Source organism: Cibotium barometz, chromosome 13 (genome assembly GCF_041138505.1).
Source record: "Cibotium barometz isolate CiBa-2024 chromosome 13, ASM4113850v1, whole genome shotgun sequence".
NCBI lineage: Eukaryota > Viridiplantae > Streptophyta > Polypodiopsida > Cyatheales > Cibotiaceae > Cibotium > Cibotium barometz.
In genome coordinates this window covers 60496393-60513205 of record NC_141058.1, presented here as the reverse complement: position 1 = coordinate 60513205, position 16813 = coordinate 60496393, and the positions used below count along the sequence as shown (strand labels likewise).

The 16813-nt window shown below is 43.4% G+C and overlaps 1 protein-coding gene across 10 annotated transcripts in view; it reads right to left on the bottom strand.

Moving 5' to 3' along the window:
- LOC147632902 (S-adenosyl-L-methionine-dependent methyltransferases superfamily protein) overlaps nucleotides 1–16813 on the bottom strand; it is a 150461-nt gene that overhangs the window by 27641 nt on the left and 106007 nt on the right. For all 10 annotated transcript variants that reach the window (XM_086807812.1, XM_086807811.1, XM_086807810.1 and 7 more), the window contains one exon: nucleotides 6552–6663. In XM_086807812.1, the coding sequence (XP_086663938.1) occupies nucleotides 6552–6663 (112 nt within the window). The remainder of the gene's footprint in view (nucleotides 1–6551; nucleotides 6664–16813) is intronic.

Below are 16813 nucleotides of genomic sequence, written 5' to 3'. Positions count from 1 at the left end.
AAGAACAAGTGGGAGCCCAAGGAGCAAACTGGAAATGGGAAAATAAGGTCAGGAGGAAGAGGGTGGGAGAGCACGGTGGGGCGGGAGGCGAAGAAGAGAGCAGGGAGGGGACTACAAAGAGGAGGCAAGAGGGGATGAGCAAAGGAGGAAAAGGCAGGAGGGGGACCGCACGAAAGAGAGATGGGTAGGAGGGCAAGAGGAAGCATAGTTGCAATGAAATGCGTTTCATTGCAACTGTATGAAATGAAACGTTTCATACGTTTGAAACGTGTTTCGTTCATGCCACCTGGGAAAATCTACGAAATCAGCGTTTTTTTTTCCAGAGCCCGTTTTTCAAAAAAACGCCTACATGCGCCTGTGAAACAGTTTGAAGGGAGCTCCTGCCTTGCACAAATCAGCCCCTACCAACTCCGCCTGCACTTCCTAGGTTCCGTGCCCGCCATCTCTTAGGTTGGTTGTGTTGATTTGTGCCTTTTTCCTTCAATTTTGAAAAAAAAACACAGATTTTGAAATTTGGGGGTTTTCATGCGAGAGTGCAAATCCAGCCCTGCCTTTGTCAAGATGCCTCACACTAAGGATGCCATGTGCGCCCATGTCAATCCTGTATCAAAATATGGTGGTTCAAGCACACAAAAGTGGAAATGCAATTTTTGCGGGGTTTGCTCAGGAGGGTCCACAATCCATGTCAAGGCCCATTTCACAGGTTTAACCGAGGAAGGCATTGGTGCATGCAAATACGTGCCTGCAAACATCAAAGCCGAGCTACAAAAATGGAAAAGACAGCCAACTGGCAGGACGCGGTTGTGGGCCTCTCTACCTGAGGATATTGAGGCTAGTGAGGATACATGTGATCCATCAAAAAGAACACGCTTGGGTTCAGAGGAAGATGCACAGAGCCGAGAAGGATTCGGAAGTGCTGGTAGTTCCACTCCCACAACAACGTGAACCCCTTTGCCCACAGCATCCAGAGCCTCTCTAAAGAGAGCAAGCAATCAAGCAGCATGCAAAAGCAGGCAATTAAAGATGCAACTAGGGAACTCACTAGGCTTTTCATCCAATGCGCTTTGTCTTTTCACATTGTGCGCACACCACGATGGAAAAAGGCCATGAGGGCAATCAGCCGCATTGGATGTGACTGGGAGGGACCCTCCTATGAGACCTTGGGCACTAAAGAGCTCAGAAGAGAGCAACAAGCAGTGGAGGTGGAGATGGAGCCATTAAAAGCCACTTGGGGCAAGTATGGTTGCATATTGTTATGTGATGGGTGGTCAAAGATACGCAAGAGGAATGTGTACAAGTTTTGGTGCCCTCTTGTAAGGGCAGTATGTTTTTGCATGCCATTGATGCATATGTGCTTGGGATAGTGGTGACAGGAGTTTATATGCTCACACCTCCGCGAGGCTATCATAGAGATAGGCCCACAAAATACAGTGCAGGTGGTCACTAACAATGGTAGCAACTGTGTCTCTATGGGACGGATGCTAGAGGATGAGTTCCCGTAGATTGTATGGACTCCATGTGCGTCCCATAGCCTAGACTTGCTCATTGAAGATCTTGCCAAGATTAGGTGGATTGCTAACATCTTTGACATTGCGCATAGCTTAGTGAAGTTTGTTACCAAGAGGCCCAAGATCTTGGCAATGTTTTGTGCCAATAGTGACCTTGAGCTTTTGAAGCCCTCAGAAACCAGGTTTGCATATATGTTCATTGTGGTTGAGAGGGTAGTGAGAGTCTGACAAGGACTCATGCGCACAGTGGTCTGGCGAGAGTGGATGAGCTGCGAGGACCATAAGCACCCGAAGGCATGCTTTTGTACGCAAAGTGATGCAAGAAGGTTGGTGGAAGGAGGCACAGGCTTTGTTGAGTGCTCTTCAACCAATCTATAGTATTCTTCGCATCACTGACATGAAGGGCAGCACTTTTGGACTCTTGTGCGAGTTCATGGACTGGATTGTAGAGGCTCTTAACCGATGCACTCTCTTGACAGATGAGAGCTACTGAACATGCCATGTACTCTATTTTGGACTTCCAACTAGTTGCCTTCTTGTTGTAACTTGTATCGTAGGCTTTAGGTAAGAGCTTTGATCATTCATGGCTAATTTTTAGGGTTGAGGACATTTGACAGGTTTGGAACGACCGGTGGGATTGGTTCCATAGACCAATCCAAGCGGTTGCCCACATATTGCACCCTCTCTGGCGGGGTGAGGCACAATATGTTAATGAAGAGTTGGAAGATGGATAGCAAGATTACATTCAGAAATGGATAGGAGGAGTTGTGGAGCTCATGAGATGCTTGGAGGATGAGCAGCTAGTGTATCGGATTGCGAGCCACACATTTGGTAGATAGACTGCATGCATGCGAGAGAGACAGCTTCAGCTAGTCTCATGGTGGGAGAAGTATGGCATCAGTAGCCCTCACTTGGTGAGTACAACTCTGAAAGCCAAGACTGTTATTTACATAATACATTGATCAATGATGATTATACTTACAAAGTTTTTGTATTTTAATGGTAGAAATGCCTTGCCATTCGAGTCCTCTCACAGGATTGCAGTTCGGGTCTTGCTGAGAGGAACTGGAGCACATGGGCCCTCTTCCATACAAAGAAGAGGAATAGGTTGTCTGCTGCTCAGTTGGAGCGGTTGGTGTATTGCCATTGCAATCCCCGCCTAATTGACCAATCGAGCAATCCGATAGAGCCTCGCTAGGTCAATGTTGATAACATCGACATTGAGAAGATGAAAGATGTCCCATAAATTTCTCAGGAGGAGCACGACATATATGCCATGTTGTACGAGGAGTTGATGGCACCTACTCATGGCACACGAGCATCTACACCAGCATTATTAGGAGGTGCTAGTACCAATGCAGTAGCTGAGCTGAGTGCGGCAGCTGAGGCAGCATCGTCCTCTTTTGAGAGTGACATTGAGTCTACTGAGGAGGCTACTACTGAGGACATCGAGGATGTTGAGGATTGAGTGCCCAAACTCCAGATTGAGGACTCTAGTCTTTGGGGCTATCAAGCTCCTCTAGTTTATTGTTTGTCATGCATGATTGCATCTATCAGCATGCTTTACTTTGTGTATTCAGACTGAAGTTTACTTTTTTTTTTTGTATCAGCTCAGGATTCAAATTTTTTGTGATTCCTTTGAGTGCCATTATTGAGTAGTTGCCATTATTGATGATGGAATCCAGATCTTGATTCTTGATGTTGCCAGTTTATTTATGCCAATTGGTCAGTGACTCAGTTGGGTGCCCACTATAACTGGGTCACCTAGATTCTTTAGTTTTAGCTTGTAAACATGTTTAAATGTGTAAATGATGCATGTTTAATATTGTTTTACAGAAAAGGTAACATATTTTTAACATATTATAAACTTGTATATAAATTTTGGGGCCTGTACCTCCCTTTTTGTATGAAACGTTTTTGAAACGTCTGGGAAATGAAAGAAACGTTTAATGAAACGCCTGGCAACTATGAGAGGGAGGAAAGAAGGGGGGGAGGGGTGGCGGGACCCTGCACACAGGCGGTTGGGTGAAGGGCGGGAGGAGCGTTGGAAGGCAGATTGCACAAAAGAGAGGCAGGGCGAAGGGGGCAGTAGAGAGGGTTGCACATAGAAGCAAGGAAAAGGGGGGGTGGGGGGGGGGGGGTTTGGGGGGCTTAGCAAGGAGTGGGGGTGATGCTTAGGGTACGCAATATAAAAGCATGTGTATCTTGTAGGAGGTATGATAACCAACCACAAATTCCAAGAAAACATTAAAGAAATTACAAAAGGACTTGTACAACTTACCAACCAACCTTGAGTTAAAAAAACATTTCAAAGGTCATCAATAGGTCAAAGTTGGGATACAAGGCCCTGCTTCTAAACTAATATCTATTCCCCCTGATGAATCCCCCCTCAGGTCCAATAGGTGTCAAAAACTGGTTTTTAGAGAAGCAATTGCATAATAAGCATGTTGCCACCATGTGCGCGTAGCCTAACGGTGTGGGTTTGTGACACGGAAGGGGGAGCTCTGCAGTTCAAATCCCCACAGGCTTCCTGGAGGCACATCCGGGCCATTGCGGCCATAATTGTACCACCTTCAGGCAGGACACCAAGCCGCCTTTGGGTGGGCACTCAAAAGGATCCACTCGGGGGGAGAGGAGGGGTGGGGGAATGGGGGGGAGCATGCTGCCAATGGTTGCCTCCAACACTTCTTGTTAACAATTGAAGTCTAAAGGCCGAATGCATTTCTTTACATATTTTAGAAGTCCTTTCAGCCAGGTACTTGCCATCTGACTGGGTACCCTCCATCTATCCAGAGTCTCCAAAGTGAAAACCTTTTGTGAAGGACTGAAGAATCAATGTCTGGTTCTTTACCAAACAATTCTAAAATCAGATACATTTCTACAATGATGAAAGGTCCCTGTAGAAAAACACTTGTGCAAGAGCACACTCCAAGACCGACTACGCTGGTGTGGGAATATAAGCCAACCAAAGGGACTGGTGGAATGTATTTGCAGAATTATGAGGTACACATCAGATAAAGAACCCGAAGTGGGCCTATCATGCTTGACATCTTGAAAGTTTTCAAAAATCTTCCAAGCAACACCAGCAGGCTCAAGCTCAAGTGGTGGTAACTAGGTCCTCTGTTTTGAACCTTGGCACTGTAGCTTAGGTTGAAACTCTTGAAAAAACTTCCAAGCACCATTATGGTCCTCACTCTTGAAAAAACTTCCAAGCACCATTATGGTCTTCACTCCCACCTGGATGCTTGCATGTACCACAAGCTCCCAGAGGGCCACCATAGTCATTAATATGCAATTAAACGTTTGGCTGTCTCTACGTCTTCCTCTGTTTACAGCGATTCAGAGATGAGTAATTTTCGCATAAGGGAAATGGCCCCACTCGTGAGGGAAGCATCTGAATCATTCGAAAGAGAAAAACAAGTAGCATCTTTCACAATTAAGTATTTTCCGCAAGCAAGTGATATCCATAGGCAATAGGGAACTCCCCTCCGATGAATGTGATCTGAATAGCAGCTCGATGACCTCATTAAAGTGTTAGAAACACTCAGAAAGCTACTGAAAACAACAAGACTGAACCTATTCACACTTTAAGCTCTACATGGACAAAATAATTTTTACACAACTGCAAGTAAATGGGAAGCATACAATGTTGGATATCAATGCTCCACCGTCATATTGTATTGTCTAGGCATTGGCTAGCTCATGCTTGTATGGCTCCCTCTATGAGGAGTAGCCATGGTTGGCCCGGTCACCCGGCATCTCCGTATTCAACTGGGCTGGTAGCCTAGGAGGCCAGATTGTTTAGAGACGGCTAGGATTAGATTTGGCACACTACCAAATAGGCTACACGCTACACTGGACCATTATCCCGTTATCCCACACACATGGAGTAGAAAGACTTTACTCTTGGACATCCTGTCGTGGCATTACGAGGGCCAGATGAGACTACATGGACGTGGGAGGTAAGGATCCTGTGTAGGAAGTTCTAGATCATCTTCATGGGCCAAGTCTACATCGTGGACAGTGGCACTGACCATGGCCTAAACTTTCCAACAATACTTGAGCAATTGATTACAAAGTTGGATCCATAAAGATGACTTTCTTGGATAACTAAGTTTTCTTTTTCCCAAGAAAGATTCTTCTCTAGTTAAAAAACCCCTCCAAAAGGCTTGATACAACTCTGTCCATGATAATAAAACAACAGAAATGAAAGAAAGAGGGAAGAGGAGGGGGTGGGGGTTGGGGGTGCGGGTGTTGTTCCTCCATGGCTGGCTGCTCTCAGAAAAACTAAGTTATAACCAGGACTACTGATCACAAGAAAGTATCCAACCTAATCTTAGTAAAAGCCTTAAACAATCCGGCCAATGAGGTGATAGCTCAAGTGGTGAAGGTGTTTGCCTAGGACCAAGATGTCAAGGTTCAAAACCCCCCTTGGTGCTTCCTCGGTGGCATCGCCTACGGGTGGATAATTAAGCGTTACGGGCGGTAGAAAATTAGTGACTACGGGAGGATCTTGGGCCTAAGGCCAGTTGGAAAAAGAAAAAGCCTAAAACAATTCTTCAAGGTGTTCATCCTCCCAATAGCAATATATCTGAGCACCATGCAGGAGGTGGTTTGAGGAGAAGGCAAAGCAGATATGCACTTCCAACTTTTCTATAGAGGGACTCGCTTTCACATAATTTCATCACGAGTCATCATCACATAGAAATCAAGGAATAAATTCTTCAAGGAATATCCTGGGAAAAATTAAGGCATGGCATGTTCATGTGAAATAGTGTTAACTTTAGAGGACAGCCTTTCTAGTTTTAAACTTTCTTGATGTCATATCTCTGCCTATTATCAGTTTGACTGCGAAACAATATCCTAGAAGATACAGCACATTGTCTTATGGTACACTCACGAAAAAATTCTTGAGCTTGAACTACATCAAGTTGTAGTTGTTCACGCTTCGTTATGTCCACACCACATAGATTTTACATTGAATCAGATGTGACAGACTTGTAGGCTTACATTGAATCAGATGTGACAGACTTGTAGGCTTACCCCTGCTGAAGGTGAAGGCCAACAATGAAGAGCAGCACCTGCATGTACAGCGTCAACTGTTCCTGTTGCAAAAGGAAGCCTTGCCACATCTGCTCTTACCAGCGCTAGATTCCTGCCATTAGAACCTTGCATGTTGGAGGCCAATACTATGGAGTGAACAATGCTAATGTTTTTAAGCTCAACATATTGCACATAGTTTTTTTGTCCTGGGATTATGTAATAAAAAGTACAAAAGAAAGTGGAGAATTGACCAAGCATTGAAGAGAACATGAGCCACAAAAAAAAAAAGAGGACACCTAATCCTGTTAGAAAAAAAAAGAGGACACCTAATTCTGATTATGGATGGAAATTTTGACAGCACATTTTTTGCTTTTAGACTGTTGCACTTTTTTCCCCAAAAAGCCCATCAAAAGAAAAAGAATATTGAATTTTTTTTAAGAATAAAAGCATGTTATCTTTGTATTCATATTTTCCTACGTTCCTGCAGAGTCATGAAAACCGAGCTACCCCTTTGAAGTTTGAAAAGTATGTGTATTGTACGGCGATGATAAGGCATGCACACCCATTGGACACCCAAATGATCAGGGAAGAACCAAAGAAAATTGTGTAGCACTGCTGGGATCTTTGCCGTAAGAAAATCTAAAAGAGCATATGCACAAGGGTGCCACGGGATATGGCCACTCTTATGGCATTCCTTTCATCACAGATTAACATGCTATGAGCATCCCTACATTGTGGGAAGATGTTTAGGACTAGGTAGAGGGTACTCTTTAAAAACCAAGAGTTGATCAAGAAGGGAACATACCTCAGCAAGACACTGAAGGTCTACTCCAACCAAGGGAGGATGGTAGTGTTCCCATATTTATTCAAATCCTAGTGAATCAACTAGTTCACTACTATGAAAGCCATAAGACTAATGCCACATTTCCAATCCACCACAAATGCCAAATGCGTAACACGCAACTGCGCTCTTGGATGGAGGCGTAGGAGTGAGCATTATCACCAAGAAATACTAGAAATAATGGGAAAAACCTACAATAGAACGAACAAATCTAATTGTAAAAATGGCAAATGGAACATCAACAAGACCAATGGGAGTTTTGCTAAACCTAAAGATGAAAGTCTTTAAGTTCTATTACAATCATACATTTGTGGCGATGAACTTCTTGTGTCAACTAGACTTGTCACTCATATATTGTCATTTTTGGAAAAAACTTTCATGAGGGAAGCCAAGTTAGTGCATGATTCGGCATTAAATCTTTATTTGAGAGAGAATATCCAAATTATTGTGGTAGATCTACAAACATGGAAAACGCATCCAATGGATGGTAACCTACTTGGAAATGAATCCGACACAACGAATTGAACCACTTTAGTGGAAGTGTGTGCACCAATGATTGAACCAAAGACTGATGCATGTGCTGACCACCATTGATGTGATGCCAACAAGAGGAACCACATATAAAGAAGGACATAACAAACCTAGGCCCCTCAACCTCAGTATTTATGCTAGGTGTCGGAACCTTTGGTAATGATTCTAGAAAGTGTGTCATCAAGTGAAAACAATTCAGAAAATAAGACAGCCAAAAGGTTTGCATCTCGGGAGATGGTTGAAGCAAAAGCCCTACCGGGCTAGGTGTAATGATGCTCTACCAAGAAAACCAATCCATGCTCTCATTGGTTGAGATAGGATCATGGCTCAAAAAGAAGCAACAGATGACGAAGAGTCAGATGTAAGACCAGTTCTTGATGATTTCAAGTCATATACGACTGATGAGAGAATTGTGATTTGTCTTAGAGAGACAAGAAAGTGTATCATATCATGGCCTTGCTAAGGCTAAAGAAATTGACATAGCAAAACCTGGTGAGGATCCCAAACCAGTTTTCATTGCTAGACACTTGACCTTGGATGAAGACAAAGCATTGGTTTGCATTGGTTTAACTCTTGAAGGAATTCAACAATTACTTTTCTTGGAAGTACACGGATATGAAAGGGTAGTCTGGTAGAAGTAGAGTAACATACCATTCCTAGGGTCCCCAACCACTAGGCAAAGCCCTTATCAAATAAACCCAAAGAACTCGGCAACTCCAAGAATGGCATTTTCATGGCTGGAAATAAAATCAAACTTATTTTGGAATTACCATCCCCAAAAAACTACATAGAAGTACAAAGATTTATGGGTCAGGTTGGATATTATCGAAGATCGATTATATTCTATGCCGAAATTGCAAGGCTATTATATCGACTATTAATAGTCTTTGAATGGACGGAAGAATGTCAAAAAGCATATGATGAACTTAAGAATGCACTAGACAGTGCACCTAACTTCAGACCACCCAATCGGGACTTGATCTTTCATGTGTCTATCTTGAGACCAACCAACTCCGACTTGATCTTTCATGTACACATTGATGCTTCAAATTTGACATTTGGATGTGTGTTGGCACAACCAAGAAAATACAAGTTGGACTACCTTGTTTGTTTTGCGAGCAGACAACTCAATGATGATGAAATAAACTATATCACCACAAAAATAGAAGGATTGGTCATGGTATACGCTGTGAAGAAATATCATCATTATCTTTTGGCTCATAAGTTTATTTTCTTTGTGGACCATTAGCCTTGGCACAATAGGACACATCACATGCAAGTTGCTTTTACTCTTGGAATTCGACTTTACAGTCACTGTAAGAAAAGGATCTCAAAATGTTTAAAGTAACCATTTGTCACGAATTACTAATGGTGAACCCGCTGGCATTGATGATGATCTTCCACATGCTCCTTTATTCATGTTGAATTTGGTACCTGAATGGAGCAATGAAATATCACAATACCTTGCTTACAGTTTTCCACAAGATAGCCCATTGAATAAAGATGATGGTCTTCCAGATGCTTGTTATTCAAGTTGGATTTGATACTAAATGGAGCGATGAAATATCCAAGTATCTTGCTTATGGTTTTCTACAAGTTCGCCCATTAAATAAAGATCATGATCTTCTAGATGTTTGTTATTCAAGTTGGATTTGTACCTAAATGGAGCAATGAAATATCACAATAGCTTGCTTATGGTTTTCCGCAAGATTGCCCATTGAATAAATAAAAGGTGCGGCAGCTTATCAAGCTAGCTATATCTTACCAATTGATAACAAGAGAACTACATCAGCTCGGTAAAGATGATGTGCTAAGGAGATTCATACGAGAGGATGAATTTGTGAATGTCTTAGAAGAAGCACACTATGGAATAACACGAGAACATTTTGCTCGCTAGGTAATTTGTCGCAAGGTTTTCCAAGCATGATTATAGTGGCCAACATTGTTTGGTAATGCCATAGAATTTGTCAAAGAATGCGAGAAGTGCCAATTTGATGTGCCACAACAAAAAGAGAGAATATCACTCACATCAGTAATAGTCTAGGCTTCCTTTTTCAAGTTGTTCCAACAAAAAGAAAAAGTTAAAATATTAGAATCTGGGACCATTGAGAGTCGTGGAGATCACTCAAGAAGGCTCGGTAAGAATTGAGATGCTTGATGGTGTCGAAATCAAAGAATACATCAATGGGAGAAAGCTCAAAAAGTACTATGGACCCCTAATCCCCACGAACACAAGAAAGGGCTAGAGAAACAAGACAGAGAAAAATAAACAACAAGCCCAAAATGAGGCTAAAGCCCATGAGGCGCAAGAGGGGGGATTGAACATCACAGACCCAGAGATGCAGTGTAAGGTGTTGCTTTGTAAGATGATTGTCAGATAATGCTAGCCTAAATGATTAAGAAGATTTTCTTCCAACTCATCATCCATGTTCATGTCTTTGGCTAGGACTCTAGCTAAATTTGGTGGGGCATCCTTAGCTATTGAGGCTTTGGATGATATGTCCCCTATCTCTTGGTTTGGGAGGATGACTTCTACATCCTTATCTTGGAGATTTTCTACTAGGTCTATTGCCTCCTGCGGGCAACACTCATCAAAGATATAGTGTCTAAACCTATAGAGATGTTCAAAAGGCCTCTTGCTCTTAAGATCAATCATAACTCGATCAATAAGAGATAAGTCATCTAGTCTCTCGCAAGGGTTGCATCTTATGTGGAGATACTTGGTTCTAACAATATAGTCTCGCATTGTTTCACTTTCGTCTTGCTTGAGGTTATAGATCTATGTGATGGGACTCTTATCTAGCTCCATTGGGTGAGAATCCCACGATGAATGTGTGTCTCAAGACCCCGGCCTTGGGTTAAGAGACCTAAACTACTGGCCTACTTTTGAATGAACGTGGGATCATCAATCCTCCCATGGCCTCACAAATTTGATCAAACTTCTCTAGATACTAAATGAGATCTCTAGTTCCATCAGATTTGGTCATCATCATCTCTCTCTCTCTCTCTCTCTCTCTCTCTCTCTCTCTCTCTCTCTCTCTCTCAGGGGATGGGTTTATACAGCGACCGCGGTATATGGATGTATACATGCCACACAGCTCTCGCGTTGCTATTGGACAGCTACGAGTCTCATCACATCAGCTAGAGATAGAGGCTGGGAGAGCAGCACGGGTTCCCAGAGCCGAGTGGATATGCAGATTGCGCCGCGAGGAGGTGGAGACTGAGGATCACTTTATATGTAGATGTAGAGCCCACCAGGGGGTCAGAGATAGTTATGCAGGATTGTTTGAGGAGCACTCTTCACTACATCAGTTGATGGCGGCCTCGGACCAGCGACAGCTTGGCAGACTACTACGAGAGCTTCATAGTTCTCGAGAGAGACTCCTCCAGACACCCGCTCCCACTAGGGGTGGGAGACAGTCCCAACTCACAGATTTCTTCCAGAGAGCTATGCCAGTGCCGGCTGATGTACAACGTGGGGTGACTGCATAGAGAGCAGAGGAATTGAGAGCCAGGAGGAGACCTAGACAGACTGGACACAGAGCACCCCGACTCCGTCACCGAGAGATAGCAGCTATCCGGATGAGACACCAGATGGAGACACAGGAGAGGCTAGCTCGCTTTCATTCAGACTTAGGGTACATGTTCACGCCACTCACAGCCTCAGCATCGGCGATGTATGATATCTTATATCCCTCTTATGGCACTGGATGGAGTTAGACATAGATCTGCATAGCATGCTTGTACTACCCCTTCAGCATATAGAGATGCATCTTGCCTTAGCACTCCATCCACATCCCCACCCCCCTTTATATTGTTTGTATATGGGCTCCATCGATCCATGATGATTCACAGTTGTATCCAGACACATGCACACTTTTTCTTTTCTTTCTTTTCCTTTTCTTTCGATGACCGAGGAACACAGTTGTATTATTTTTTGTCTCATAGGCCGACTTTGGCCTCTCGTAGACGTTAATATATCTTTCTTTCTTTCTTTCTTTCTCTCTCAATGTGGATTGGCTTTGTTTTACCCAACTCTAATGAGCTTCTAGGTGCTAAGTTTGTGGCAATCTCCCTTCCCATTTCAAATGCTATCCTCATCATATCTTGTACGTATTGAGTATTCACAGGGTGATGAAACATAAGGGAGTGGGTGCATAAAACCCTATGTTTCAGGGTTTGGGATTTCTTGCCCCATGGGGTTGGGTGTGTGGTTTTAAATAGCACTGGAAAACATCAATACAAACCTGGCTTTGAGGTCACATGCTTGTTGCCGGCGCGCGGCGGCCAAGGACACGTTATGTGAATGCCCTTGTGGATGCCTTTGGTTTGAGGTACTCTTGAACATTAGCTCTTTACCCTTACCCATATTCTATATTCCACGTCCAAGTGAAGAAGAACTAGAACTTGGTTCTATGGTGTAGAAGCTTCTATAATGAGCGCCTGTGGAAAGTGAGACTCCTGCTTGCACTTGTGTGTGCTTACTATTATGTGTTTTGAGGAACACTCATCCCTAATGGTACAACAAAAGAGATGTGTCCCACTTGCTCGTTGGTCATGGTCTACTTGGGATAAACCCAACTCAGGATCGACACCAAATGTTTGAAACGTTGTGGTGTCCGATATGGTTTAACCACTTCTTGAGGGAGCGAACCTTGAGATTCTTGGTCCTACTCCCACTCCTTCACTAGAGCTTCGCCCAAAAAGAGGGTGGTTTAATGCCCTTTAATGAAGTATATAGCACTGTTTACAAAGCCAATTGGTGAATCTAGGGTTCGGAGGATCGTGGGCGGTGCTTGTTTTCAAGTATTATGTTGTTCCTCCACTCACATTTGTGTCTAGCTAGCTCAGCTCATCCCAAAGCTCCTTGCTTGTTGAGGTGGATCGAAAGGAGTTTTGCCTTCTTAAAAGAGAGAAGCACTATGCTAGTTGTTTGTTGGGATCGAAGATTGGGTGGGTTTAAGAAATTGGGGTTTGATGCACTATAGTCGACTACATTGTCGTTTCCAACAATTAGTCCAGATAAGGTTTGTATTAAGGGTTTCTCTGAATTCTCTCTAGTGCTTTTTGAAGTAGGTTTGATATTGATTTTAGACATATCTGTTTTAGTCAAGGTATAACCAAATGTTTTTTTTTCTTATAACACAAAAAATAGGTTTTTTTCCTTGAGTTTTGAGTTTTTGGTTTTTTGAACCTTGGGTTTTTTTTTTTGTTGGGCTCATGTCTCTAAGTTCACGTCTCCAGACTCATGTGTCCAAGCTCACATCTGCAGGTTCACATGTCCAAGTTCACGTCTCCACAAGCTCACGTTTATAAGCTCATGCCTACAAGCTCACGTTTGATTCACAGGGTTGGTGTGCAATTATTGGATAATAATTATACTTTAATAACTTAATAATTATAAAGGACAGTAATTTTCTTAAAATTTATAGCTAGTACAGATTGTATGATAAAAACATTCTTAAAGGACATGAGTACGTATATTCTTATAAGTCTATAAGGCAGTAATAATTGGTTGGTACAACATGTAACGACTTTCTCATGGAACATGTTCGAAGTGTACTCCAATTAGGAGAGGTAGCTATACAACCCACACTTTATCTTTTCAGAGACAGAGCATCGGCCCCCATCTTCCCCTTTGGTTAGATCCCTTCTACAGGCTTGGGATTGCATAATGAGGTTCTTGGTACGCATACCTCTGCGGTCAGCTGAGGCGGCTAAAAAACAACCCATTTTGTGGAATGACTTGATCTTGGATGAGTATGATAGACCTCTGGGAGTAGCTATGCATATTCAGTGGGCTCACTCAGAGACTCCTTCCCCACAGTGCTGGATTGGAAGAGGCTTAAAAGCCTCACAGAGGATAGACAGGTGCTTACGCAACATCTAAGGGGCACTAGTGAGAGGTTGTGTAGATTGATGCCTCTACACATTGTGGGCCTGGGGGAGGATGACGCACCGGTCTTTTTTTAGGTATAGGATGGAACAGTTTGGCTGCTGTTCATCTGAAACATCAAACACTTCTGGACCAACATATGGTTTTAGCCAAGAAACATGGAAAACATCATGCATTGTCCAACTAGTAGGCAACTTTAACTTCATGGAGACATCCCTTAACTTTTTGACTATTGGAAAAGGGCCAAAACTACGGAATGTATGCAAATAGACCCAAACCCATTTCTTGAAGTGGATATCTCATCTAAACTTATTTACTTGTCTGTGAACTGAATAAAGGCGAGGCTCAAAATTGAGGGCCAAACTGGGTTGAGTACCAAACTCTGCGGAATTGACATACTGATCTTCTATGCTTGCTAAGTCTTTTCTAGTGATGTTGAGAATGGTAGACTCCTGACTCGTCTGGATGCTGGTCTTTCTACTACGAACATCTACTATTGGGTTATGCTGACCAGGGATGTACTTGATCATTCCTCCAACCTGGTGGAAGAGCTGACCTTGTCTAGTATGCTGATCATTCCACTGGGCACTTGGCATCGTCGGGAGCCACTGAAGTGCTTCGTGGTCTGTGATGACTGTGAAAATGCATCCATAAGGAACATGTTTCAAATGTTTGCGAACTGACTGTTGTTCTAGCTTGCCCATGAAAGTCTTGGAAAGACGAGGGAAACTTGCTAGGAGGTTCTGCTAGCTGTGGGATACTGGGTGGGAGATCATTCTTAAAAATGTCTGAATGAGAAAGGAGATCTGCCAGCAGCTGAGGGACCGAAGATGATGAGACATCGGTTATCGATGAGATAGAAGCTGTCTGAGTATAAATCAATGCTCCTTCTGCTCCCTTGCACATAGCTCGTCGGGTCTGGAGGTGAGAAATCATAGGAACGCCAATAATGCTTCTACCCCCCCGAATCATGACCGGATCAGGAAAACCTTTAGAGATGATAAAGGTGTCCTGCCTCCAATTGGGAATAGGATCATACTGACGAAACCACTGGATTCCTAAGATCATGTCACATCCCAAAAGAGGAGAGACAATGAAATCTTGCTGGAATGAGGCCTTTTGAACTTGAAAAGAAAACTGCTGTGCCTGTTGAGATATGTGGGTGCGGAGACCAGGTGTAAACCCGTCTACCTCCAAATGATAGGGCACTAAGGTACAACTCATGTTGGTAGCCAACTGGGGAGAGATGGAGAACTACTCATGTCAAAAAGGATTATGATGTCGGCCCTTGGCAGAGTCATAAGCTCGGATTAGGCTTTTCTGTGTTGTTGTCTCACCCTCCTGCTTAGCATCAAGTACCACGGATGGCATGGGATGCATAGAAGGTAAGATCTGAACCGCATTGGTGGTAGCAGGTGGGTCTGGAGGAGCGGGGGATACTGCGGCAATTGTGGCATAAGGCTCTTTGGAGGCTTGCTCCGCTTGCCTTTTTGGACAATCCTTCTTACCATGCCCAATGGTATGACAGAAAAAACATCGGTTTTCTGATTGATACTATCTTTGCTCCTCTGGAGGAAGATAGCCTCTAGTGATGCTTGCTTGAGCCTTTTCCTCAGGGATCTTCTTAGGCTTGGATTCTACCCCCTGAACTAGAGCTAGGACTGGTGTTTGTCTTAGTGTCTTTAGAAGACGAATTACCCTTCCCCTGTTGGGGTTTGGTACTGGACTATGATGACTGCTTGGGCTTGCCTCCGTTCATCTTCATTTCTTCATTTTGAGTGAGAGTCAAAGCCCGGTCATGTCATATGTACTGGGTTCAAAGTTACGAATTGTGAACCGAATGTTAGGATCCAATCCACGAATGAATTGCTCCATCTTGGCCTGCGCAGATAGCCCTAACTATTGTGCTAAAGTAATAACCTTTTCAGAAAACTGAAGCACTGGGGATCCGTTCTGTCTGAGTCCATAGAACTCATCTTTCAGACCGATCATGTACTAATGTTTTTGCTCGCCCATTTATCTTGGGACATGATTTTGATATTGGTATTATGGAGACTTATTTAGTCTCGCCCATTTCTTTGGGACATGGATTCTTCAGTTATATTGGATTTTTGAGACTGTCTCGTCTCGCCCAATCGATGGGACATGATTATATCTTGAATATATGGCTTGAAGCTTAAAGTTGCGGACAACTTTTAAGAAGTTAGGGAGGATGTCACCACCCTGGACATTTCCCAGTTTGAAAGGGGTCTGGTGGACTCCACGATGTTTAAATATTTGGAAAGTACAAGCTTTGGGAATGGGGGATTATCCTAGAATACAAAGGACCACACTCCTAAAATTTAGGAGAGTTGCTATTTTTGGCCCACTCCGATGGAAATTCTGTTCGCGTCATTACATCTGGAGCAGATACCAAGAGTTGGCAAAGTGCCTATGACAGAATGTCTACCAGTTGGGATATTTTTAGAGATAAAGTTTATGGAAGGACCCATCTCTTAGATTGGGACATGTGGCAAGGAGGTGGACCAAAGTGAGACAAGTGGCCTGACATTTGTTAGAAAGTGGATCAAAGTGAGACAAGTGGCCTCACACTTGTCACTTCAGCTATTGTGTGGCTCTCCACTTGTCATCGTAGCCTTCTCTTGCCATTTTAGCTCATGGGAGGCCCAAATCTATAAATTGGAGCCCTCTCTCTTCATTAATGAAGGCTCTCTTGCTGCACACTAGCCTCTACCACCGTTGAAGGCTGCCCTAATGATGGCCACTCTCTTTCTCTCTCTCTTGAAGGCTGCCCATGAAGAATACCGGCTGTTGGGGACTGTTTTGGAGGCTTCCATCGCGAAGAAATACTGAAGGCAAGGGAATTTAATCATTTATTATGATTTCTAGCCATTGTACTTGTTGTACCAGCATTTGTACTTGTTGTACCTGCTATACCAGCCACCGTACCGGCTGTACCAGCCACTGTACCGGCTGTACTAGTCATTGTACCTA